The 20,934-nt window shown below is 54.8% G+C and overlaps 11 protein-coding genes and 1 non-coding gene across 12 annotated transcripts; 5 read left to right on the top strand and 7 right to left on the bottom strand.

Annotated features, from left to right (window-relative positions):
* Nucleotides 1-1,070: 1,070 nt before the first annotated feature.
* LTR77_004858 (uncharacterized protein) lies at nucleotides 1,071-1,835 on the top strand (the record flags this gene model as incomplete). The annotated part of the gene is made up of 1 exon (XM_064802108.1): nucleotides 1,071-1,835. One exon carries the CDS (start codon nucleotides 1,071-1,073, stop codon nucleotides 1,833-1,835), a length of 765 nt encoding a protein of 254 aa, XP_064659469.1.
* A 439-nt stretch (nucleotides 1,836-2,274) lies between these two features.
* Nucleotides 2,275-2,360, top strand: LTR77_004857. The gene has a single exon. It is a non-coding gene; the product is annotated as a tRNA-Trp (tRNA).
* Nucleotides 2,361-2,458: 98 nt separating this feature from the next.
* On the bottom strand, nucleotides 2,459-3,199 carry LTR77_004856 (uncharacterized protein; the record flags this gene model as incomplete). The annotated part of the gene is made up of 1 exon (XM_064802107.1): nucleotides 2,459-3,199. One exon carries the CDS (start codon nucleotides 3,197-3,199, stop codon nucleotides 2,459-2,461), a length of 741 nt encoding a protein of 246 aa, XP_064659468.1.
* A 260-nt stretch (nucleotides 3,200-3,459) lies between these two features.
* Nucleotides 3,460-4,887, bottom strand: LTR77_004855 (uncharacterized protein; the record flags this gene model as incomplete). Its single annotated transcript, XM_064802106.1, has 6 exons — nucleotides 3,460-3,805; nucleotides 3,856-4,080; nucleotides 4,139-4,268; nucleotides 4,324-4,429; nucleotides 4,485-4,535; nucleotides 4,690-4,887. 6 exons carry the CDS (start codon nucleotides 4,885-4,887, stop codon nucleotides 3,460-3,462), a joined length of 1,056 nt encoding a protein of 351 aa, XP_064659467.1.
* Nucleotides 4,888-5,123: 236 nt separating this feature from the next.
* LTR77_004854 (uncharacterized protein) lies at nucleotides 5,124-5,921 on the bottom strand (the record flags this gene model as incomplete). Its single annotated transcript, XM_064802105.1, has 1 exon — nucleotides 5,124-5,921. One exon carries the CDS (start codon nucleotides 5,919-5,921, stop codon nucleotides 5,124-5,126), a length of 798 nt encoding a protein of 265 aa, XP_064659466.1.
* Nucleotides 5,922-6,409: 488 nt separating this feature from the next.
* On the bottom strand, nucleotides 6,410-6,670 carry LTR77_004853 (uncharacterized protein; the record flags this gene model as incomplete). Its single annotated transcript, XM_064802104.1, has 1 exon — nucleotides 6,410-6,670. The coding sequence occupies one exon, from the start codon at nucleotides 6,668-6,670 to the stop codon at nucleotides 6,410-6,412; it is 261 nt and encodes an 86-aa protein (XP_064659465.1).
* Nucleotides 6,671-8,568: 1,898 nt separating this feature from the next.
* On the top strand, nucleotides 8,569-10,537 carry LTR77_004852 (uncharacterized protein; the record flags this gene model as incomplete). The annotated part of the gene is made up of 3 exons (XM_064802103.1): nucleotides 8,569-9,250; nucleotides 9,312-10,075; nucleotides 10,130-10,537. 3 exons carry the CDS (start codon nucleotides 8,569-8,571, stop codon nucleotides 10,535-10,537), a joined length of 1,854 nt encoding a protein of 617 aa, XP_064659464.1.
* Nucleotides 10,538-10,881: 344 nt separating this feature from the next.
* On the bottom strand, nucleotides 10,882-11,914 carry LTR77_004851 (uncharacterized protein; the record flags this gene model as incomplete). Its single annotated transcript, XM_064802102.1, has 3 exons — nucleotides 10,882-11,470; nucleotides 11,518-11,669; nucleotides 11,723-11,914. The coding sequence occupies 3 exons, from the start codon at nucleotides 11,912-11,914 to the stop codon at nucleotides 10,882-10,884; spliced, it is 933 nt and encodes a 310-aa protein (XP_064659463.1).
* A 494-nt stretch (nucleotides 11,915-12,408) lies between these two features.
* Nucleotides 12,409-13,784, top strand: LTR77_004850 (uncharacterized protein; the record flags this gene model as incomplete). The annotated part of the gene is made up of 2 exons (XM_064802101.1): nucleotides 12,409-12,445; nucleotides 12,529-13,784. 2 exons carry the CDS (start codon nucleotides 12,409-12,411, stop codon nucleotides 13,782-13,784), a joined length of 1,293 nt encoding a protein of 430 aa, XP_064659462.1.
* A 1,942-nt stretch (nucleotides 13,785-15,726) lies between these two features.
* LTR77_004849 (uncharacterized protein) lies at nucleotides 15,727-16,767 on the top strand (the record flags this gene model as incomplete). Its single annotated transcript, XM_064802100.1, has 1 exon — nucleotides 15,727-16,767. One exon carries the CDS (start codon nucleotides 15,727-15,729, stop codon nucleotides 16,765-16,767), a length of 1,041 nt encoding a protein of 346 aa, XP_064659461.1.
* Nucleotides 16,768-16,975: 208 nt separating this feature from the next.
* MDL1 (ATP-binding cassette permease mdl1) lies at nucleotides 16,976-19,418 on the bottom strand (the record flags this gene model as incomplete). The annotated part of the gene is made up of 2 exons (XM_064802099.1): nucleotides 16,976-17,476; nucleotides 17,538-19,418. 2 exons carry the CDS (start codon nucleotides 19,416-19,418, stop codon nucleotides 16,976-16,978), a joined length of 2,382 nt encoding a protein of 793 aa, XP_064659460.1.
* Nucleotides 19,419-19,977: 559 nt separating this feature from the next.
* Nucleotides 19,978-20,777, bottom strand: clc1 (Clathrin light chain; the record flags this gene model as incomplete). The annotated part of the gene is made up of 2 exons (XM_064802098.1): nucleotides 19,978-20,687; nucleotides 20,738-20,777. The coding sequence occupies 2 exons, from the start codon at nucleotides 20,775-20,777 to the stop codon at nucleotides 19,978-19,980; spliced, it is 750 nt and encodes a 249-aa protein (XP_064659459.1).
* Between the last annotated feature and the right edge of the window lie 157 nt (nucleotides 20,778-20,934).

Below are 20,934 nucleotides of genomic sequence, written 5' to 3'. Positions count from 1 at the left end.
GAGGGTTGCTCTTACCGTGGTCGTGAGACGCTGAAAATCCAGTGAAAGGTCTAAGACGCTTGAGAAAGGTTTTGCGGACCACTTACGAGGGGTTCGATGCTGCTGGAAGACTCTCAAACGGCACAACCGTTCGCTGTTCTTGCCATGAGGTCAGAGGAAGCAGTTCGGCCGGTTAGTCATCGTGGCGCATGGTAAGGCTGAGCTCCTTGGCGGACGGAGGCGTCGGCCGTTCTTCCGCTCCCTCCGAACATCGACTCAGGTCTCAAGGGTCTCTCATCGTCGGGTCTCTTCTGGCTTCCTGACAATCGACTTGCAAGTGCCAGGCCATTCGCGGGTTGCCGTCCGTTCGCGCATCCTTCAACCAATAGATAGCGTACTCCCTGCTGTGCGACAGTCCACTGGAGGCAACGCTGTCTGCCGGTGTCTTGTCATCTTCATACGCCGACACACGGCACAGCATGAACCATCGATCGCGGCGGACACATTCGTGAACTGGACTGGGTGAAGATGCGACCACGGCCCGATTGCTACACCATGTGGCGCTCGTCGGCGTCTTGGTATACACGAATGCACGCCATCTGCCATCCTTCGGACTGCTTTTTCCTTGGCTGCGACTCCAAATGTACGTCACGTCACGCTTCTAACAGGTGGGGCCAGCTGCTTTAACCGCACCTCACCTTGCGATCTGCCTTTTCGGGGCGATAGCTGTACCACAAGCAGATAGAGCTCATGCCTGAGAGTGGTGGGTGTGATGCAAAGTGTCTCAGGCCACTTTGTCGACTTCATATCTCGGCCATTTGCCTTCCTTTCCTCTCACAGAACCTTTCGCCCTATCGATGATGCTGTCATGAGTCTTGACTAAGACTGGAAAGCACGGAGCGATCTCCAGCGCGAAAACCTCCGACTGAGTCACTTTTGCCTGCGACGAGCATATGACCTGAGAGCTTTGGAAAGCGGCTGTGCACCGTTGTACCCGGACGGCTTCAGCCTTGCCACCTCTACTCTATACAATAGTCAGAGCACGGCCTTCCTCTGGAATTATACTCTCACATACGGCAACTTCAAGCACCATGTCTCAATATATGCCGCCAACGGACCAGCAACTGCCACCTCGTCCACGAGCAGTCTCCGGCGCTTCTGTGAACAAGTACCATCCAGAGCACCCGAGCAATCTGCAGCCGCCGACTCCTCAACCATCTGCTCCTATGGCCATACCATCTCGAGGTCAACCTCCACCTCCTGCACTCGGAGGTCAGCCAATTCAAGGAACGCCACCAGTGCCAAATGCAGCATACTATGGCACTCCCATGAGTCAACCAGTCGGACCCACTCCACCCGTCGCCAATGCAAATTACTATGGCAGTTCGCCGGGCTACTTTGGACCACAGACACCCCAACTGCATCCCGGCTATCCTGGCTTCCCAAGTTCCGGACCCCCCACGTTCCAGCCGCAGGCATATCGACCTCAAGTGGCCCAGAACGCAAGCTACCCCGGCCAGGCACCTGTCGACCCGAACGGATACATGCGTCCTGTCGACCCACGGCGACCCAGCGCCAGCAGCACGCACTCCCGCCACTCGGGTAAATCTCGCCACAGTCACGGCCGCCGGGACTCGCACCAGCCTCGCCGTCGGCATTCGGAGGACTCGTACGATGATGATGATATGACCCACGACGAGCGCCGTGAGCGGGACCGGAGGCACAGCGCGGGCCCTGAGGTGAAGCCGGTGAAGCGGACAAAGACGCATCGGCCGACCTTGGGTGATTCGGTTTACTCAATGTTTGGGGTCATTAAGGATGCACTTGGACCGAGGGACAAGCCGGAGAAGCGCTGAAGCGGTGCTGCAATGGTCGATTTTGGAAGATATCGGGAATTCGATGGTGGAGGAGCAATCGGAGAAGAATGGCTTGTTTGAAGGCTCTTCCAGCAGCCACGAGGGAGGACGAGCAATCATGATTTACGCAAGATACCCGCACACACGGCGTTTGAGTACATATTTGGTACGTAGTAGTTTGGCTAATGGAAGGCACCGATACCCATCACGCTCCATGCGACCTCGCTTCAATGCACCCGTCCTTTCACCTCCGTCTCCACCCCCCGGCTGCGTGCATGTAATACAGCATGTGAAACAAGACAGCTCGGCATCGCTCCGGGCCTTGATGTATCAGACAATATAAGCAAGCTAATATCGTCGTGACCCAAGCAACGCGCGCCGATCGCTTGGTGAGCCTCATCCCGTCCCTACTCATACCAGCTGGAACTGACATGTCCTTTCACCGTTAGGCGCAGTGGTTAGCGCGTCCGATTCCAGTCAGACGACGGGTTTCCGGAAGGTCCTCGATTCGACTTCGAGAGTGATCAGGTTTTCTTTTAATACTCTTACGGTTGCATTTGGTTGAGTTTGAGGTCGTATATCTATCCCACCCTTTACCCAGCGGTCGGGCTTAGAAGAGCTTATCACTCCGCGCTGCACATGAAGTCGTACATGTCGAACGCCGCGACTCGCTCGTCAGTCAATCTGGATAATATATCGATGATCGGCCTCAATGCTGTTTGACTACCACCTGGCTGGGAGAACTCAACCAATACGATCCACTTCACCGTCTCCACTCGCTGGTTTTGCTGCAGATTCCCGTAGATATACGACTGGCTTTGACTCCCTGGTGCCGTCGCAGCTACATCCTCTCGAAAGAGATGCAATGCCATTACACTCCTGTCACTCTCCATTTCCTTGAACGCTGGAGAGAGTTCCGCAGGCAGTTTATTACCAGCCTGATCATCCGGTGGAAGCGAGACGACACTCATCGCCAACGCGCAGCCACCACCAGAGCGAATACTCCGCAGTTCACTCCTCGTCTCCGAGTACACCAGCCGACAAGCCGCTCTCTGCATTGTCGCCAGTGTTGGGATATGCTGTTTCGTCCCCGCAGTCGGATTGTTGAGTTTGTCCATGTAGGCTTCAGAGGTCAAGACATCCAGCTTGGAGACTTCGTAGAAGGTCAAGTACTTTGTCGATTGCTGGGGATCGTTTTGGCAGATGTAGCGGCGCGCTCGCTGGAAGCCGGGGATGGAGAGGCGTTCGGGGAGGTGTTCATTTGTCCACCAGGCGTTTAAGGCGGCTTCGGCGACTTGGGTTTTGTCGACGCTGCCCCAGACGAGGAGGGCGGCGGGGCCGACGAGCAATGACTTTTCTGACATTTTTATGCACAATTTGGGGAGAACGTGGAAGTGGAGGAGGGAAGATCGTATCGTTGTTGATGTCGTTTCCCTAACGCTGTTGCGGGGGATCATCACCGGTAACGGCCAACGAACTCATGTCGGCAGTGTTTTGGGAAGAAGAGCATCAGGAAGGTCGGAGATGATCGGTATTCGCTGGACTCATGGTAACGTAGTCTACGTATATCACACAGTCTCGATAATCAAACACAGGAGCGCCCAGTACCTTCACCTTGACCACTTCACAGCTTCCCCTGTCTCCTATCCTTCTTCAACTTCTCCTCCAGCTGCTGCGCCATCTGCTCCGGCGAGAACCCAGCCTTGCCCTTCCCATCATCCGACTTCAACCTCATCATACCGTCCTGAATCGTCGAAGCAACCTGCAATCCGTCCTCTCGCCACATCCGGCTCTGATGCAGCCCTCTACCATGCCGACTGCCACCAGTCCAGGCTTCTTGGACGAACCAGAGAGGCTGCCCTGTCTTTCTGTCGACCATCGAGAGCTCCGCGCCGTCGGCGTGCATGATGACGGTGTGGGAAAGGCTGGCGATTTGCGAGTAGTCGTTGCCGATGCCGAGATTGTTTGATCTGAGTGCTGTTAGGTTCTGGCATTGAAGGAAAGGATGTTGGCGACTTACATGACGAACAAGGAGTTCCTGTCCGAAGCGTAGAGGTGAGCGCAGATGTGCATATTAATATCCTCTTCGACAGAAGGCATGCCGCCTATTACTGAGTAGTATTTCAGGTTTCGCCGTTCCAGAGGTGGTTTGCTTGAGTTGTAACGTTCCATGTCGACCTTGTGTAGTGTGAGTCCTGGGAATGGGTCGGTGTAGTTGTTGTTTCTTCTTGAAAACTCCCAGTACCTGCAATTCAAAGCACTGTCAGCAATGCTCCCTACTCTATCTGGTGGGTTGGACAGACCATGGTGCATCAACTCCAGGCATCTCCTGGTGCTCGTCGGGTCTCTTGTTTCCAAGTACAGCGGCATATTCTTTCCGCAGATCGATCGTCGACTGTATATCTAGAGTTTTTGTTGACTTCCTCTCTGGTCCTTTCGTAATCGTCAATGTCGTGGCCTTCTTCACGGGGTTCAACTTTTGACTCACGCTTGAACGAACAAATACAGGTGAAAGACACCACGGATCCTGTCTCTTGCAGGACGTCGACACCGCGAGTGCAGTAGCCTCCATCTCGGATCTTTCGTACTCGATACTAAGTGCAAATGTCAACGCAGGAAGACATCGATTGGAACTGCCGACTATCTTACAGTGAAGCGTTCGTCGGCCTTGCCTAGAAGCAGGAACCAGCCTGTTACGTTCTACAAACCATGATCAGAAAGGTTCAGCGAAATGGAAGCTCTAAGGAAGAAACAGATGCGTAGCGGTAGGACAATGACCAGGCAATGGGAACACTGGACAACTACGCATCGCCTACTGCCAATGCGCTGGGATTTGCTGATCAGAAGCACTTACATGCAACGCCATGCCTTTGGGCACAGTCTGAGCTGCAGCATAGCAAGCCTGCATATACACATGGCCGCCATACGTTCGGTTTCCGTTCGCTGGCCCAAAGGCTAATGCTTTGCTCCTGAATGTGGTGCTGTCGAGTTTGTCGAGGGCGATGAGCTTTGTGAAGTCTATCTTCTCATTGCCGTTCTCTGGAGGCGCCATGGTCGGGCTAGAGCGATTGAATCAAGGCAGAATGTTTGGGAGTATCCAAAAGCCTTCATATGCAATATCCCAAGCGTTCTATGATGGTGTATGTACATGTATGTATTGAAGAGCGCTCGAGAGTGGTCTCCTGGAAAGGAAGTCACCGACGAATGAACCTCGGCTCAAAAAGCTTGCCTCCAACGACAACCCTAGCCGTCCTCCTTCCTGCCTCTCTTATCCAACCTCACCCCAAATCACAGTTTGGAAAGGCCAGCTCCAGTCGAGATCTGCCTATACAGCATATCCGCCACCGCCGTGTGTCCCGCCAGGTTCGGATGCAGCGGTGCCGGCCCATGTGCTAGCATATCCACCGAGAACCCTCGTACCCAAGGCTCAGCGGACCCCAACCCATGCTCTCTGCTCACTCCTGCGACTGGTACCACTTCCACCCACGCTGAGCGAGATTTTTCGACATCCACGTAGCTATGCGCGAGCCGCTGCGCCATGAGGTCCCATTTGACCACATTCTCCGGTCCCAGGGCGAGGTCGTAGAGCGGCCGCGTCTGATTGCCGATAATGGCGGGATATTGGACCATGTATATCCGTGCTTTGGGTGCAACGGCGTGAATCTGATCCAAAACCGCCTCAAGACGTTCGGCGAGCGCCTGCCATGACGTTAAAGACTTCTTCGGCGAAGCGAGCACCTGCTGATGTCGTGGGCCGAGTTGAGAGAGCATGAGCTTGTCTATCAGGCTTCCGATATAGTCGATGTCGTTGCCTCCGCATGTGAGCGTGACGATGTTCGTGTCGTGCGGAATCTGATGGAGCTGGGGTTCAAAGACGCAGCCACCGGCGAACTGCTCCTCCTTGAGCACGTTGAGAAGCGTGGCGCCCGAGACTGAGAGATCGGTCAAGTCTGCGTTGAGTGCGCGCGCCAGCTGATGGGCGTAGTTCTGTGACGATCGGCCTGCGGCTTCGTTCTCCATGGATCCAATGCCTGGTCCAGCGGCAAAGGAGCTGCCGAGCGAGGTGATGCGGAGTCTTTGCGACATTCGGTCTTAGGTGACTTAGGTGTGAGAAAACTGTTGCAAAGGACGTAGCGATCGTAGGTACAGAGTGTTTCTTAGGTTTGTGATACAATGATTGAGAAGAGGGTACTGTGGTAAGATGCTCAAGCTTTGTTATTGACCGACAACCATGCGACTTCCTCGACAGTTCCCTCCTCTTCCCAACCTCTTCCCAACCCCTGGAATGCACCTGCCTCCTAGCAGCGTAGTTTCAACAGGTGCACCTGCGAGCATTGCGACAGCTTCCAACTTCGTCTCCTCGACCAAGCCCGAACCACCTCGAAGCCTACCTTGGATCCACTGGATACAGTCTTCCTCTTTTACCTCCGGCAGCAACACCTGAATTCCTTTGGCCTTCCCAATGAATCAGCATGGACACAAAGGCTCAGGGTAGTTCCTTGGGGTTGCATACCTGTTCGTACACGCCTGGCACCATGGGTACTCGAATCCCCCTTCCTCCTGGAGCCGAACCACTACCAATAGCGGTGAGGCCGAGCCACAGATTGTCCGGCGGATGGCCCGTTGATGAACGCTTTAAGGACCTTCTTGGTGGTTGCCATCTTCTTCGAGTCTTGCTTCTCTTCCGGTTGCGGCTGGTGTTGCTTTTTCTCCTCGAGGCTCTGTGGTGCGCGTGCTCCGCCCTTGAGAGCGTCGGTGTATGCTGGCAGCTGCTCGGTCTGCTCGCTTGAGCCGAGCTGTTCGTACTCCCTGGTGGCTGAGGTTTGTTGGTACATGGTGGTGAATGGTATGTGATTGAGAGATGGGTGCTTGGGGTTGTATGTGATCGAGTGATACTTTGATGCGGTAAAGGTTGCTTGTGGTGCGCTTGGATGATCGAGAATAAGCACTTGAAGGGGGGCCAAGAGGTGCTTATATACATAAGGTCGTTGCCGTCAAGGCTATCGAAAGAGTCACTGACCCATTGAGCTCCGTCTGAGTAAAGCCCGACGAGTGCCTTGGGGTTCGGAGAAGCAGTCGACTCATACTGCACTGCCTGCCCACAATAGTCCGATGCATGCGGAAGACAGCATATCGCACCAGGCAGATGCCTCCTACGAAGCTCCACACAGCAATACCTTACTCCGAACGGGAAGCAACCAATGACTGTCGGACTGGCGAAGCCTTGCTCAAGCCTTGCCGGCACAGCCGCGTGTCGTGTCATTCTTACAGCCTTTGATTCCAATCAGCTGGGGCCATTCAGACATACCTCTCGCTGGTGACTCAACTCAATGCAGAGTCGTGATACTCGGCGCAGTCAGCTCGTGTCAAGTCAGTGCTGACTGCACTTGCGATGTTAGGACGTCGACCCCGAACGCCGTAGGAATTTCAGTCCGACTGCGAGAATGCCGACTCCGTGACGAACTATTCCGCAACGCCGACATTCGGACACCGTGTATCTTGGTTCTACCATTGCGGTTGGCTATCCAGGTCTTCCCCTCATCTGGACGAGTTCAATGTTAATCGCTCTCGAACAACACGTCTTCGGTTGCGTTCTTGCATACTCCATCCTGCAACCATGCAAGCCACGATCAAGAAGAGAAGACATTCGGACGGGACGATAACAGCACTGTGATCCCGCCCAGCCGCCAATGCCGCCTCGTTCGACTGAGCTCCGCTTCCTCCACCTCTCCAAGGACTCACCTACTTCCTCCTTCTGAACTCCGACATTAGAACGCAACAGTCCCCGAGCCACCGTCGAAAACTGCTGCTGCTGCCTGTGTCTTTACAGGTAATCAAACCGCGTCGCGTGGTTATTTCGCTGCCTCCATTTGCTCGCCAGTCCCAGGTCTTCTGCTTATCGAACGGTGCGGGCGTTGCAGAGCCATTAATTAGTCCGTCCGAACCAGTATCCTGCCGACCTCAGGCAAACGCGTTTTGCTTTGGCGAATACTACTGAATGTTCACAACGCGACAGCTGGCAGCCTGTTCTAGTACTGAACTATCTTGTCGCCTTCACGCAGCTCTACCACAACGCGCCCTGGCATCTGCAGAAATCAGGTCATTCTCTCAGCTGGTGACTCACCCTAGCAGATTAATCCACTACCTGGACGTCATACCACAGAAGAGCCAGACCTGGCCGGGTCTTCCAATGCTCAATGGCCACCGCAACTATGTCTCCTGACTCGCAGGCCGTCAGAAGTGTCACTCCTTCTTATAGAAGAAACGGTAAACTCTTCAGCTGCGAACCGGTACGTCAACCTCAACCACGTCCTATCAATGACTCTTTCCGCTGGCTAACGCTTCCCAACAGTGCCGACGTGGGAAATTGCGCTGTGACCATGCCAGTCCCGTTTGCGGACGGTGCACACGGCGCAACAAGCCTGATCAATGTGTTTATCATCCAGCACCTCTAACAAAGCCACGTCAATCACAAGAACCGCAGGAGAGGACTGCACGCTCGACACCGAGGCCTGCCAGCACGTCTCATATGCGACCAGGGCAACAGCAGCCAGTTGGGCTAGCAAGTCCCCCGAGCAGCGCGACGCCTCTGCTGCAACAGAAGCTGCCCTCTGCAGCCCCGTCACTAAGCCAGTACTCAGTCTTCCCTTCGCCAAAACATCCCGCTCTAAGCACTCCAATATCCGGCGAAGGGACTTCTACCTCTTATACGAGCCCGGTAGAAGGCAGCAACATGTCCTTTCGGGATAGCAAGACAGGGTTCCTGGGACCAACTTCGTACAACGCCGTCTTCACAGAAAACCTTGGAAGCCTGAACGTCATCACCGAGCCGCACGATTCGGAAGATGCGCAGAGTCTGCCGCCCGTCCCAGCGGAGAAGATCCAGCAAGGCGCCGAGGTGCTGAGCATGCTACGAGACATTCCAATATATCAGCGATTCACTCAGCGCTGGTATGACATCTGCGACGGTATCATGGTTATGCAGCCTGCCTACCGGATTTGGATAGACGAGATGTGGTCCGAGTTTGGGAGATTGCTACAAGATGGAAATCCCGAACAGCTTCGCAGCTTATCGGAGCTTGTTTGGCGCAACACCAGGAGGCCGATGAAGGTCCACGGCAAGATGTCCGCGGAAGAATGGGCAAGATCGGCTTCCGGGCGCAACCTACGTTGGGAGGTTGTCGGTGTCATCCTTTCGCTGGTTGGCATTATTGCCGTCAATCTTTCCTGCTGGGATACCATCTTCGATTCGATCCCGGAGAAGTTCGTTGATCGTGAGACGTTCGCCGAAAGAATGCGGAAGGCATCGGAGTTCTGTTTATGTTTCTGCTACGAGGCGGAGGTGCTGAACGATATTTATGTCTGCTTTATGTATGAGGAGCTGATATTGTTGGAGTGCGTGAAGGGCGAGGCACGTAAGTCATCACACTCCTTGAATCTCACAATTGTAGAGTGGCCAGCTGACATTTACCACAGATTATGTGTCTTGGCAGCGAACAGGAGAAGTGATAGATGCTATTGTCGCCTTGGGCTTCCATCAAGGCAATCCTGTGGACGCTGAGACGCCCTTCTTTCTCGCAGAACTTCGAAAGAAGATTTTCATCTCTGCCTACGGCAGGGACAAACAAGTCGCCTCTTTTCTGGGCCGTCCGCCTCGGCTATCCTACAGATACTGCAAGATGGACATGCCGCTTGACCTTTCCGACGAGCAGTTGTTCCTCGAGGGACCTGAGCTGACCGCTGTCCTGCTTAGTCTCGACACATGGGGCTGGAACACAAGCGGCAACCTGCACCGGACGACCTGGCAACGTGTGTGGTTCCAGCACTGTCGGGTCCGTGAAGACATTCTCGAGATAGCTCTTGGCTCCGGTGACGACGACGACATCATGCCGCAGGTCGAACAAATACGTCTCAGACTCGAGCAAATCAGCAACAGTTTCCCGGACTTCATGCGGCTTCAGCCAGAAGACTTCTTCAACGAGAACAAGAACATGCTGATGATGTCGCACAAGTCCAATCAGACGGAACAGTCGATGCGGCAGACGAATGCCATATTCATGCTCTGCATTTACGCCGGAATTGCGCACACGGACTTTCTCTTGCTCAGAGCTCTGGTGAACCGGAAACGGAGGGAGACCAAAGATCTCATGCCAATATCGAGGAGGTTGTTGCAGCTGGTATTGCTCGCCCAGTCGAAGCGAGACTACTTCAGCTACTTCCAAGGAGATCTGACGTATTTGGTGAGCTTGTCGTTGTACTTCGATCAATGCTCGTGCTAATGTAATGCCTTCCAGATGGCCATGCATGGTCTTCCGGCAGCAGGCATGCTCGCCATCGAGCTCTTAAAGCAAGAACAATCTCGCCTCTACACCCCTGATATCCTCCCACGCTCCGAGACGATTCAGGATCTGAGCGTCTTCATATCCGCTCTTGCCACCGTTGGACCCGGCGAGGGCAACTTTTTCATTTGCAATCAGGGTCGGAGGGCGTTGAAGCGGGTCTTGGACCAGATCCTGTCGCCGAATCCTGTCGTTGGTGCTCTGCCGGGCTCGGACTCTTCGACTATGCCGCTGGATGATATGGGCTTGTACTTCCCGACTGGCAATGATGTGGATTTCTTGTCGTGGTTGGAAAATGTGGAGTGGGATAAGCCCGGGGTGTGGTTGGGTGCGCCGTCGGCGTCACAAGAGGCGCCGCAGTGAGTTTCAAATGTGGGAATGTAATGCCCTCATGTGTACGAATGAACGTTTCCATCGAAACAGTCGGAACGCCGGTCGATGTTCTGAACCATAGACTTCTTAGATTGGGAAAGCATGAGCATTGGTGCACGGAACGTTCATCATGCATTTCTACATACTCATAAATCGTCATTGTCGTCCATCGTCCCGCGAATAATATACCAGCCATATCCTCATCTCAATCGTTGCTGTAGCGAGAGTGTACGTTTCCGAAAGCCTCGTTGACCAGCCGTTACCTCATGCCGGTCGTTCGTTGTAGCAAATCGCACGCAGTTTGTCTTTCGTATATTATCAAAGAGTGTGCTAGGTCAGTCGCTGTCGTCTGGAGTGTCGTTATCGTCGTCGTCGTCATCATCATCATCGTCGTCGTCGTCGTCGTTACTGTTGTCATCTACATTGCCTTGGTCTTGGGTAGCTGCGCGTAGTGTATCAAGCTGCTCTCGCATTTCTTGCAGCGCCGCTTCTGCGTCTAAGCAGCGTTTACGAATTGTTCGAATGTCTTCGACGGTGTAATTATAGGCAGAAGTTCCGAAGACAGCCCAGCTGGTTCGAATGAAGCGTTCGATATAGCCCTGGTCAACATCCCCTACCGACTTCACCATGGTGTTGTAGTGCACAGTGTAAAACTCGCTGTAGTTGATGCGTGAGACTGGGTGGAGAAAGGGCCCAGTTCCTGGGCCGCTTCCCGGCGTATACCAATGCAGAATGGAGTCATTTCTGGGTGCAGGCTCCTCAGCGCCAAAATCGGGCGTGACCTTGATCTGAGGCATCATGGAATGCCTGTAATCTTCTTCGTCGTCGGTCAAGCCCGGACACTGTCCGATGTAAACGATAGCATGGTGACGAGGGTTGACACCAGATTTTGCAACGCCTTGCCCGCCGTAAGTCTGGATCGGTCTAAAGGTGTGTCAGTACTGTGCCACAAATACGCAGGATGCACTTACACGCAGATACAGTGCCGCTCATAAGGAGCGAGGACAATCATGTACCGATCTTTCGAGAAGATCCGATCACCACGGCGCGGCTCCGAAGTGATCGCTTGTTCGTTGCTCGGGTTTTCGCGGCCTGCTTTCTCGTGCCAGTATATCACGATCACCTAACGAGCAGGCGTAAGTTAATGTATTCGATCGGCATTGTGTCCTCACTTACTCGGCCGCGCCGGAAGAAGCTGCTTGATCTGTCTTTGAATACTATCGTCGCCTCAGTCGAAGCACAAACATCTCGTTCACGATCGGCATTACCTCCAGCCTGCTTGCTTGGTCCTTTTCCTTTGTCCGAGGGTCCAGGCGTGGAGTCTCTGGCATCTCGGGCTGGCAGTTTGGGTCTATGACGAGTTGCCATCACTGGCTATCAGGGACTGGGTGGCAGTCTCTGATAGTCACCACGCCTCAAGGCAGAGACCACCATCTTATCTGTTCTACGAAACATACCAGCGCATTCGCGCGCATGGGAATTCGGGCATCAATGGACCAATCTATTCAGATCACTGAGGCAGAGGCAGTGTGACAGAAGTGAAGGTTCTTCTGAGGCCGCACGCACGTGTCTAAGAAGCGAGATCGCGGGATCCATGCAGCATGGGTCAGGGGGCGGGATATCTCGACATCTCGACAACTCCTCCCACCCCATGGCGCGATCTGACTTTCCGCTTCGCTTCCCAGCAGCAGACCTGTCTCGAGACAATTGGGCGACAGATGCAGCACCCACACGGCACCGCCGGAGCTGGCGTTCAGGAAGATTGTTTGCCGGTTGTTGTATCGCACTCAACGAGCGATGGCCCTACGGAAATGCCAGCCATTGTCCGTAGACAAACAGTCCATCGATAGGACTCTGGCATGATGGGGGGAGCAACTGTTGGGCCCGGAGTGATAACTGGTAAGCAGCCGTAGTACAACTACACACACCCCAAACACAACAGCAACTGAGAAGAAATTCTGCTCTGACCTACCAAGCTTTAGGACAAGCTACGGGCACACCACTGAGACTGGGTATAGCACGCCGGCGATGTCTACCCACCAGAACTCCTTCCCTTCTCAAGCGAGAGCTGACACATCAACCAAGTCGAGCAACGAGGAGTCCGGCAGAAGCTACCGCAAAGGACACAGCCAAGAATGAGATATCTGACAAGAAATCCACGGAAGAGTCGGATACAGCACCCGGCCTTCAAGAAAAGCTCTGGACGATCGTTGACGCTCACCATGCCACAACGAGTGCCGCAGACAAGGTCTTGGACAAGCTGGATTTCGACGCGCCTCACCGCCCGCAACTTGAGCATATAGCTTTCAGACTTCATGACAATGCTGGCAGATTGGAGGCTGTACTTGTTTCGTTGCCGAGTCTCGCGAGAAGCTTTGTCTTCGGCCCCATGGGGTTTGATGGAATGGGCGACGTGAATTCTGCTTTAGAAGGGTTGCCTCTACGTGATGGATCTTCACCATCGAACACACGTTCGGCCGACATGCCTCCACTGTTGCGAAACTACTACGATGCTGCAGGGAACGTCGGTATTTTGTACGAGCGACTTAGAGACCTGTATTTTGAGCATGAAGAAGACCTGGAGGAGGCCCGACGAGAAGTGAATTTGACAAGTCTGGACCTTCCACACGCCCTCCACGATTTTGATAAGCGAAAGGCTGAACTCAAGGATGAACTGAGGGCCGCCCAGAAGGATGCTAACGTCCTACTGCAGAAGTGTCGAGAACAGGACATCGGACCAGCAAGTCATTCGCGACCATGGGAGTACCGCTCTCCTCCGCCATCAACTCACCTCTCAAGATCGAGGTCTCCAGAAACCTTCTCGCCGCCGCTGGAGGGTTCGGCTCGACAAGGGTCGCGCGATCTCAGAGATCCTTTATATGCTGTGCAGCAAAAGATCGATCATTCGTCTTCACCAAGTGCCGCCTCACGAAGTCCCACACCAGGCCGATACGCGGGAGCCAAGCGTCCGGGCACCACACGGCGGGTGACTGACCAGGAGCGCCATATCTATTCGAGATATGTGCCTCGTCCTAGCACCGTGGATGGACCGCTGTCAGGCTCGATAGCGTCCTTGCCCGAGAACGTCTCTGCCGAGCAGAACATTGACCGAGGTGTAAATGTTACTCTGACGACCGAAAGGGTGCCAGATAGCGAGCAGGCTCAAAATCGGATGGATGTGCCTGCGAGGCGGAAGCTCAAAAGCAGCCGCTCAGTGCATTCGGAGTCTTCGATGTGACCAGTTTGTAATTTCTGTAAGTTGTCGAGAGGCCGGATGTCAAGCAAACAGGTTGGTAACTTTCAATCATACTGGGCTTGCTTTCAGATCAGTTGCTCATCTGCGAGGGAGGTCACCATATTCGTGACTGCTTATTTCTCATTTGTAACCAATTTCTTCTCTTTCCATCCTCCCATAGCATTGCCAGAGCGACATCTGCGGTCGAAATAGAGTTGCCGCCAGATGCCTTCGCACCATCACAATCTGCGAGATCAGATCAGAGTCGGGACCCCCTCCGTATGCATCTCGTCCAGTATCCGTGTCGTATCACGAGAGACAAACTGCGTTGGGCTACCATTTGCCCGGACGAAGGTCCACAACATATACCACACATGGCATCACTTTTTTGCTTATGTAGACAGTACGTCTCCAGGCCACTACGGAGCATCCTCTCCCACCCCTGCGCATCAGAGCGTGTCTCGAGATACGTACCCGCTACGTACCATCCGGCGACCCGCCCTCGACGAAAGACAACCCACGCTGCAGTTCTCCAGATCACGATGGTCGACAGCATCAAACACCAACCGCGATTTTGCTTCCAGAGACCGCACAACAAGTCTACACGAGAGAGCCACACCCATAGGAATGCCAGCAATATCGCCGGTCCTATAGGTGGTGCGTCGCTGCCTCCTACTGGTCCTGGATTGACCGGTGAGCAAGCAGCGAACCGCACTCGGTATGCGACATAGCCGGGCAGCCCTCGTGGTCATCATCGGGCTCCAAAGAATATGCTGTGTTACGATACTTATGCTCGATCACCTGCCACGAGACCTGCGATAGCTTTCGAAGCAGCGCTTCAGGATTCGAAATCCATGCTATTGCCGCAAAGCCCTGCCAATGTCGCTGTTCCCCATGGTTGCACAGCATACAACTGCTGGCATCAGGGCTTTCCCACCAACCTGTTCGTGGACCCAGACGGTCCTTAGCAGCCGGCTACCAGCGGTTAGAGGAAAGGTGGTATGCTTTTCTGCCGTCGGCAACGCTTCACGACTTCTGCCGTTGAGGTGAGATGCGGTGAGGCCCAAGTTTGGGGACATCACGAGGGTCGTAGTGCATATGCCCATCTTGGAATCGCCGGCAGAGTATCGAGGAGCACTTTCAACATCATGCGCTGGCAATATCGCTTCGATCGTCCTGATTCTTCAAACGCAGTGAGGGTTCGGCGGCTTTGCGATCGTTCATGCGGTCGAATATGGTCTCCGCGGGGAGTCGTTGGTGCCGTCAGACATCGTTTGGGTGGTTAAGGTGAATATCCGCCTTAAGAATGGAGGCCAAAATTCGATCGAATGGCAGGAGAAGGGAGGAGCGCGTAACAAGAATGCGGATGATGCGGCCGTTCTTTCAAGTGTTTTCAAGCTTCTGCGAGCATTTCGAGAGACTGGATCTTGCCACCACTGTAAAGGTGACCTTCAACAGATCTTGAGTTTCTATAGCTGAAGTGAAGCAACACCAAGCCGTTCTTACATCTCTGCTCTCTTTTCTCATGCATTGATCAATGACCAACAGAACACGAGCAGCGGCATAGCCAAAGAAGTGCCCACCCTATCCGAATCCTGGAGGCGTGCTGGACGTCTTTCATCGTACGCAGCTCGCGCTGAACGGTCCTTCGGGTTTTCGCAGGAAAGCCCGATGTAAGACAGCCAAGGCTCTGTTCCGCCATCGCATAATGCTTGACGGTGCCTTTGGAGAGAGATGTTGGAATTCCGTAGAGGTATTGTCGCCATCTCCAGTCCGTGCTGTTGTGAGGAAGCTGGTACCGGACCATCCATTGTGCCGGCTTCATTCTCATGGGCGGACATGGCAAAGATCCGTCACCGTGCTCTTCTCAGAAGCACAACCATGCGCCCTTGATCTCCCTACAACTCCATCGGCACCGTAGACCTCCATGCTCCGCCGCACGACCATGGCCCTCCCCTCGAAAATGAAAGCATGGCAATACTCCAGCAACACCAAAGGCATAACACCGCACCTCATCCTCAACCCCAGCGTCCCGGTCCCAATCCCCAGCCGCCTAGGCGAAATGCTCATCCGTGTCCTCTCCGTCGCCCTCAATCCTGTGGATCACAGACCAGCAGAGACGGTGCTCTACCGCTTCGCCATTCCCAAGCCCGCGACGCCCGGTGTCGACTTTGCTGGCGAAGTCGTGCAAGCGCCTGCGGATGGTGCGTTCCGGGAAGGCGACGTGGTGTTTGGTGCGTCCGGGAGTATTTTTGCCGGCGGTATGCTTGCTGAGTATGCCGTTGCTGAATCCAGCCGAGTCGTTGAGGTGGGAAAGATTACGCCTAACGAAGCAGCTGCGATTGCGATTGCTGGCCTTACGGCCTACCAGTCCATCATCTCGCGTGTGAAACCGAACAGCCACATCCTCATCAACGGCGGCAGTGGCGGGCTCGGCACGTTCGGGATCCAGATCGCAAAAGCTCTTGGTCACAGCGTCACGGTCTCCTGCTCGGGTCGAAATGCAGAGCTGTGCCGCTCGCTGGGTGCAGAAGTCATCGACTATACTCAGGGCACTCTCCTCCAGGATCTCAAAAACGCGGCAAAAGTCCGCGAGTTCGACCTCGTGGTCGACAACGTCTTCGCCGATCCGGACTTGTATTGGAAAGCACACGAGTATACGGTGCGAGATGCGGAGTACGCGGTGACACCAATCAATACCACGTACGCCTTCATGCGGCCGTTTGTGGCCATGAAGCTCCTGCCTGGCTTGTTGGGAGGTGGCCAGAGGAGGCTTACTGTCATGTTCGGCCAGCCGAAGTTAGAGCAGCTCGTACAGATTCGGGATTGGATCGCTGAGAGGAAGATCGAGGTGGTTTTCGATCAAGTCGTGCCGTTTGAGGAAGTCAAGCAGGCTTTCGAGAGGCTCACATCTGGTCGTACGGTTGGGAAGATCATCGTCGAAGTGGCCAGAGCTCCAGGAAGCAGCAACACTCAAACGTCCTGAGGTCTTCCAAACTTCAGTAGTGTAGCAAAAGCGGAATAAGAATGCGTCAATGTTGGGTGACTTTTGCACTCGGCTGTAGAGCCTCAAGAACCTGGCTTTGGTCGGAGAAGAGTAGAGTACATACGTATCACAATAGCCGTAGCTATGTCCGCTTCCATTCCAAAACGCCGCTTTATCAGACGCAATGCCCACGTTGGTATGCACCACTCTACTTCTTGCCGCCCTCTCCATCTCTCACCACCGCTTCCGTATCTACATCGTCAACACTTCTCTGCTCCTCGTCCACGTCTTCCTTCGTCACATCAGGGACCGGCACAGGCTCTTCCGGCGCGGCCAAAGCAGCCGCACTCCCACCGCTCATCTGCCATTCCATCAACTTCGCAAACGCACCATCCTTATCTTGACTCAGTTCTCGATAGCTCCCCGTCTGCGCCACGGTTCCATCTGACCCGAGCACGATAATCACGTCACTTCTCTGGATAGTGCTTAGACGATGCGCGATACTGATCGTCGTGTTGTTGCTGGACAACATGCGCGATAGTGCCTGGTTGACGAGCGTCTCGGATTCGGCATCGAGCGCAGAAGTGGCTTCGTCCAAGATCAGGATGTCCGGCTCTTTGAGCAGGGCGCGCGCGATGGCAATGCGTTGTTTTTGACCGCCGGAGAGCTGGGTGCCGCGGGCGCCGGCGAAGGTTTCGAGGCCGTCGGGCTGCGAATAAAGTCAGTCACGGTTCTCTGGTAGATGAACAAGGGTGACGGAGGTAGCTTACAAAGTCACTGATGAACCCACAGTTCGCCCTCCTCGCCGCAGCAGTGATCTCGCCCCTCGTCGCCGTCGGTCGCCCATACGCAATGTTCTCTGCGATAGTCCCGCTGAACAACACCGGCTCCTGCCCAACATACCCAATCTTTCGTCGAAGCTGCTTGGCATTGATCTTGGTAATGTCTTTACCCGCAATCGTAATCGTGCCTTCGGTCGGGATGTAGAATCTCAGCAGCAAGCTCGCAACGGTCGACTTGCCGGCTCCACTGGGAGCGACGATGGCCACGTTGCTGCCCTGTTCGATGCGGAAGTTCAGGTTCTTGAAGATGTTCACCGCTGGCCGAGTAGGGTAGGCGAACGAGACGTCCTTGAACTCTATGGCGCCTCTTGCACTTCTGATGGCATCACCTGATGTGGGTGAGATTGTGGGATTGCGGTCTTGCAGCTCGAATAGTCGTGATGCCGCGCCCACACCTTTCATCAGCTCGGAGTAGAAGCTGCTCAGACCGAAAAGACTGGACCCCGCGAAGCCGGCGTACATAAGAAAGGATGTCATGTCGCCGACAGTGATCGCGCCACTCCTCACCATCCCACCACCGACGTAGAGGAGAGCGAGAAAGGTCATGTTGCCCATGAATCCAGAAGCTGAGAAGAAGGCGGAAGCAAGAAACGCTTCTTTGCGTCCAAGACCAAAGATCTTGCGCGTCTGGCTGTTATACCTGTGCACTTCCTGCAGCTCGCCAGCGAACGACTGCGAGGTGCGCACATTGCCCAGTCGTTCTTCAGCGATCTTCGTCAGTGTTCCAAGGTTCTTCTGTTGTCGACGACTCAGATTACGAATCGCGCGGCCGTAGAAGAAAGCTCCCAGGGCGACTGGCGGAAGGAAGATGGCCAGTACACCAGTCAACTTGACGGATGTCCAAGCCATCATGGTCAGCCCGGCTGTAGCTGAGACGAGCGAGCGCAGCCCATCGCTCATGTTGACCGTGATACTCTTGCCAACGATGATGGTGTCGCTCCCAAGCCGGCTGATCAGGTCACCGACACGGTTGGCATCGAAGAACTCGGCGTTTTGAATGAACGTCTTCCGGTACAGCGAACTCCGCAGCTTCGTCACAATGCGCTCGCCGGTGATCCGCAACAACAAAATGCGACCGTAGTTTGCGCAGGCGCCCACTGCCAGAATCGAGCCCAGGCCGATGAAGAACTGGTTCTGCGAGAAGCCGAGTATGCCTCCGGTCTCCTGGGACGCAGCATCCATGATCTTTCCGATGGAGAACGGAAGTAGAGCTGTCACACTGCTTCCGACCAATAGGAAGGCGAATGCTATACTCAACGTCTTGACCTCTGGGCTTGCGATTTTGACCAGCCGCCAAACCTCACCGAGCCCACCCTGGGTCTTGCCCTCGCTCGATAGGCGCGCAGAGAGATTGAGCTGCGAGGCTTGCGCGGCGCGCTCACTCCGCTTGAAGCTCTGGTGGTCTTCGTCTAGGTCTTCGTCCGCTGGGTCCTCGAGCTTCGAGACCTCGTCGCGGTAGGCCTTCCCCGAATTCTCTTTTGCCAGCGCACCAGCTTCTTGCTTCGCCGGTGAAGATGTCTGTAGCACTCGTCTCGCGCCTGCTAGCTGCTGCTGTATTCCTGCTGTCGTCAAACCAACCCCGGTCGGCCGTGTGTTCGGTGGCCGTGATGTAGACAAGCATCTCCTTTGCGCCCCCGCCTCCCCCTGAAAGGGCGCAGATGTTCGCCGTATGTCCTGCGCATTTGCTCCATCTCGTCCTGCGCTGATCGATGCTCTGCATATTCTTGTAGTGAACAGCGCCCCATTGCCCAAGCTGTCCCATGCCTTCGCACGCGCCAGCAATTGCGGCGCCCGTATCGCTGTCGCCATCCCTGGTCTCGTGTATTTCCTTCGCTCCCAGCAATCTCAAATGTATCCTGCGTAAATTGTGACAGGCTATCGTATCGTTCGTCGGGTGTCCGTCCCAGGAGCCATCGTCATTGACTTCGGTATACCAAGAAACGGGTTTCAGTCGGATCTGTCCAGGAGCGATCAGTATTGCGAGCTCTTTCACGATTGCAGCGCGGCAGATGGCTGGAAGCAACAAGTGAGTGCAAGTTGTAGGCAAAAGCAAGTGGTGGAGTTGTTGTTGGACTCCTTCGCCGTCCCGGAGCTCTGGTTAAGCCCGGAGGCAAGCCTCGCCGTCCCCACATGCCCGAGAGCTTAAAGTCGCGACATCACGTGCAAGAGCAACAGCAAGACGACTGAGATACAGAGGCAGAGAGGTCCAATGATGGATACAACCGCTTCGACGTATAGCATTGTAGCGTGTATACCCACAAGTCCGATCAACAGCCCACTAGTGCCTTTCAATGCGCGCCTCTGGACGCCCGAGCAACGACTTCTGAAACATACAACTATACCTTCGTAGTTCGCAGCGAACGCAGGCTTATACACCCCCAGCCCCCGGCGCATCCTTATCCTTCCTCAGATCCAACAGCACCTCCCGCATCCTCGCCTTCGCCGTCCCGCTCGCGCCTCCACCCGCTCCCTTCCCACTCAGATCCACCAACTTCGCGATCCTCTCCCAGCTCGTCCCTCCACTCGTCGTATCCTCACGGTTCTTCAAGAACTCCTCCGCCTCCTTCCTCGTCTGCGCCACCTGCTTGTCCTTGCGGTTGTTGTAGTTCTCGTAGAACTCGTCGATCGCCTCCTGCGCGGCCTTCACCGTCTCAGCCTTCTTGCTTGCGGAGCGCTCATCAAGAGATTCGATGGCCATGTTGCGCCTTTCGCGCCACTCGCGCACAACTTCTGGTTCCTCCTCTTCTTGAGCGTAGGCGGAGCTGTCAGGGGCGCGGTATGGGAGGGTAGAGCCGGTGATGGTGCCGCCGGGAGCGACGCCTTCGTTGCCAGTCTCGACGGAAGGGAAGGAGGTCTCAAAGTCCCCCATCATGTCCATGTCTGCGATTGGCTGGGATCCGCCGCCGCCGCCTCCAAGCAGATCGTCATCGTCCTCTTCTGCATCGGCAACGGTGGCCATGTTGTCGCCTGAGCCGGCAAATTGTTGGGCATCTTCACCAAGGGCGGCGCGCTCGCGGGCGAGGAAGTCGGAGGGCTCGTCGGCGGAGGCTGAGGGTTGTCCGGAGACTTCTGTTTGACCTGGAGCTGTTGTTAGTGTGTGAGGTGGAAAAGATGCTCAGTGGACTAACCGGCGTCAAAGTCGTCTAATGAAGGGAAACGGTCGGCCATGGTGGTCGTAGAGGTGTTTGTGTGGTGCCCGTTTGGCCTGTCCCCTTTTCGCGCGCCTCTCTCGTATTGTTGCTGTCTGGTCCACAATTGAGCCCGATGCTTATAGCACTCTCAGTCTTCAGATCAAGTGTCTCGATATCGCTGTAAATGGAATTGG

The sequence above is a fragment of the Saxophila tyrrhenica genome, assembly GCF_035928015.1.
Source record: "Saxophila tyrrhenica strain CCFEE 5935 chromosome Unknown scaffold_7, whole genome shotgun sequence".
Taxonomy (NCBI): Eukaryota; Fungi; Ascomycota; class Dothideomycetes; order Mycosphaerellales; family Extremaceae; genus Saxophila; species Saxophila tyrrhenica.
The sequence above is the reverse complement of the archived record's forward strand: the minus strand, read 5'-3'. Positions and strand labels throughout refer to the sequence as shown.